This window comes from Lactuca saligna, chromosome 4 (assembly GCF_052625555.1).
Source record: "Lactuca saligna cultivar CGN05327 chromosome 4, ASM5262555v1, whole genome shotgun sequence".
Taxonomy (NCBI): Eukaryota; Viridiplantae; Streptophyta; class Magnoliopsida; order Asterales; family Asteraceae; genus Lactuca; species Lactuca saligna.
The window spans coordinates 63017954-63021022 of NC_136420.1; the positions used below are offsets into that span (position 1 = coordinate 63017954).

The 3069-nt window shown below is 39.5% G+C and overlaps 1 protein-coding gene across 1 annotated transcript; it reads right to left on the reverse strand.

The window, feature by feature from the left end:
• Positions 1-494: 494 nt before the first annotated feature.
• LOC145039681 (uncharacterized) lies at positions 495-1184 on the reverse strand. The gene has a single exon (XM_078987703.1). The coding sequence runs from the start codon at positions 1182-1184 to the stop codon at positions 495-497; it is 690 nt and encodes a 229-aa protein (XP_078843829.1).
• Positions 1185-3069: the final 1885 nt, after the last annotated feature.

Genomic DNA, 3069 nt, shown 5'->3' on the forward strand with positions numbered 1-3069 from the left:
GGCAAATAATTTTTCTTTCCTCAATAGACTAAGTGTTAGCCGCAGATGTTGCTCATGGTCTGCCTTACTTTTAGAGTATATCAATATGTCATCGATAAAGACAATTACAAACTTGTCTAGGTATGGCTTGCACACCTGGTTCATCAGATCCATGAATGCAGCTGGTGCATTGCTCAAACCAAATGGCATTACTAAAAACTCATAATGACCATACCTAGTTCGAAAGGATGTCTTCGACACATCTTCTTCTCTGACTTTCAGCTGGTGATACCCTGACCGCAAATCGATCTTTGAGAAGTAACTTGCCCCCTGGAGTTGATCGAATAGGTCATCAATTCTCAGTAATGGATACTGGTTCTTTATATTCACCTTGTTTAACTCCCTGTAGTCAATGCACATTCGCATTGTCCCATCCTTCTTCTTGACGAATAGTACTGGTGCACCCCACGGTGAGGTACTGGACGAATAAAACCCTTGTCGAGCAAATCTTGCAACTAAGCCATCAACTCCTTCATTTCGGTTTGTGCTAACCAATAGGGCGCACGAGCTATCGGTGCTACTCCTAGGGTAAGATCGATTCGAAACTCCACTTGCCTATCCGGTGGAAAACTAGTTAGGTCATCAGGGAACACATCTTGGAACTCGCGTACAACTGGTATATGTGTTATTTCAGGCTTGTCCTGCTTGGCATCGAGAACATATGCCCAATAACTTTGACACCCTTTGTTTAGATAACGAGTTGCCTTAGTCACTGATATCAAAATAGAGTCCTTAATTCGCCGATCACCGTAAATCTTTACCATTCCTTTTTCTGGCACCCAAACTTGAACAATCCTATTTTCACAATCTATAATCGCTTGGTTTTTCGACAACCAATCCATCCCTATAACAATATCAAAATCACCTAGGGCTATAGGTATTAATTTTAACGGTAGCACACTACCTTCTATTTCGATAGAGCAATCATCATATTCCTCTCTTACTACTACCCAATGATCGTCAGCAGTTTCAATTTCTAAGGCATGTTGTAGAGTCTTTGCATTTCTACCCAGGTTTTTGCAAAAAGTAGTAGACACAAAAGATCTATTTGCACCAGAATCAAATAACACCCTAGCATGAATTGAGTTTACTAGGAAAGTACCTGTCACCACATCTGGGGTCTCCTGAGCCTCCTGAGCCGTCATGCGAAAAGCTCTAGCTTTCGATCTACCAGTGTCAGCCTTTTTATCCGTCGACCGATTGTCTGTTATCCTGACTTGATTGTTGTTACCCTTACTCTGGGGACATTCCAACTTAATGTGGTTAGGGGAACCACACCCGTAACATACCCTTCCTGTCTTAGCTTAAGTGTTTACGGAAACACCTAATCTGCTTAAACAACTCTCTGATACCAACTTGTAACGCACCAAATTTCAAATATAATTATAACTTAACATAGTCCCAAAACTTCCAAAAATCAAGATTCAAATACTAATGTAATTATTAATAATAATAACGGAAGCAAATATAAATTTAATTAAACACTTGGTGCGCTACGTCTTCCTCAAAACTTGTCGCCTTCTTCAAGTCTGAACTTTATCCTTTCCATTCCCGCTGCCACTTGCTACGTTATTTCCTGGGTTGCGTGCATTTAAAGATTCTAATGGGTAAGCCTAGGGCCTAGTGAGTTCGTGGTTTTCATGCATATTGACGTCAATAAAATAAAAATAATGCAACAATTTATCAATATAATTCTTTTCATTTCTTTCCACCCTTGATGACACATTAGGGAACTACTGTCATTTCCAGGGAACGAGTCCCTCCGCCGGGCACAACAAATATGCTTACGGCTAGATAAACAGAGCGTAAGCTCTCCGCCGCGTACTAACACCCTGTACGACGACTAATAATAACACCGTGTAAATACACATATTCCCTATATGTCACCCACCATTTTCACCATTTTATATGAAATAATTCACAAAATTTCACACAAATATTCATAGCAGTAACAACGGTAACATATAATTGCGAATAATTTAGAATCAACTTTTCATGCAAACAACCACAAAATTCACACGAAACTCACCTCGTTGGCGTTAGGTCTTAACCAAAGCTTGTCACGCTACACGCTCCCTACATTTAACCAACATATTTCTAAGGCAACAATCCTAGAAAAACATCATATGCGATCATTTTGGTTCCGATATCCACATATCTTGTTCGACCCACCAATAGTTATTTACTAACATATTTACGACATTTGTAAAATCTTACTTAAATATATGCCAACATTGCATAAATCGGATATCTAAACATATGATGTTATATTTTAATTTAATTTGCTAAACTAATAGAATTTCACTTTCAGAAGAACATATAAAATAAATAGATACCTAAATAAGTGTGATGCGATTAAACCAACCTTTAATCTACAAAGATCGATTAGATCTTGAACAAGTATGTAAATATAAAACTGTATGAACGTAATAATAAGAACAAGTCAAGATGGAATCAAACGTGTCGAATGATTAAACAAAATCCTCAGAAGAGCTCGATTAAGAACATCAACTTAGCGATAGAGGTGAGAACCTCTGTGTATCCCATGTTGTAAAACATGTTATACAGATGACCAATCTGAATCGACTCCGGATGAACTCTTGAAGGGTCAACAACAAACCCTAGCAAGGTGCAGAAGCGTTGGCGAGAGACTGAGGTCTTGTGTTTTGCAAGCTCGAAAAACACCCGGTCGACGACCTTGTCGTAGTAGGCAGTCGCGTAAACCTGCGATAGGGCCACCATTAACACAGATTCAATTTTTGAGAGAGCCGGAGCAAGTTGGGAATACTTCAAACATTCTATGACCGGCGACATATAGGAGTCGTACGCCAGTGGGTTAAGATCAATGACCAGACATTGTTGTGGGCGGATGGGAAGGATTTGTGAGGTAGCATGAACGGAAGATGAGTCAGCCATTTATGCAGGTATGAAGAAGAGGATGAACAGGAAACTGTTTGGGAGTATTTGCTCTTTGGAAATTTTGGAGGCAGTAAAGAGGTAAAAGGTGGTGTAGAGGGCTTTTTATAGTGG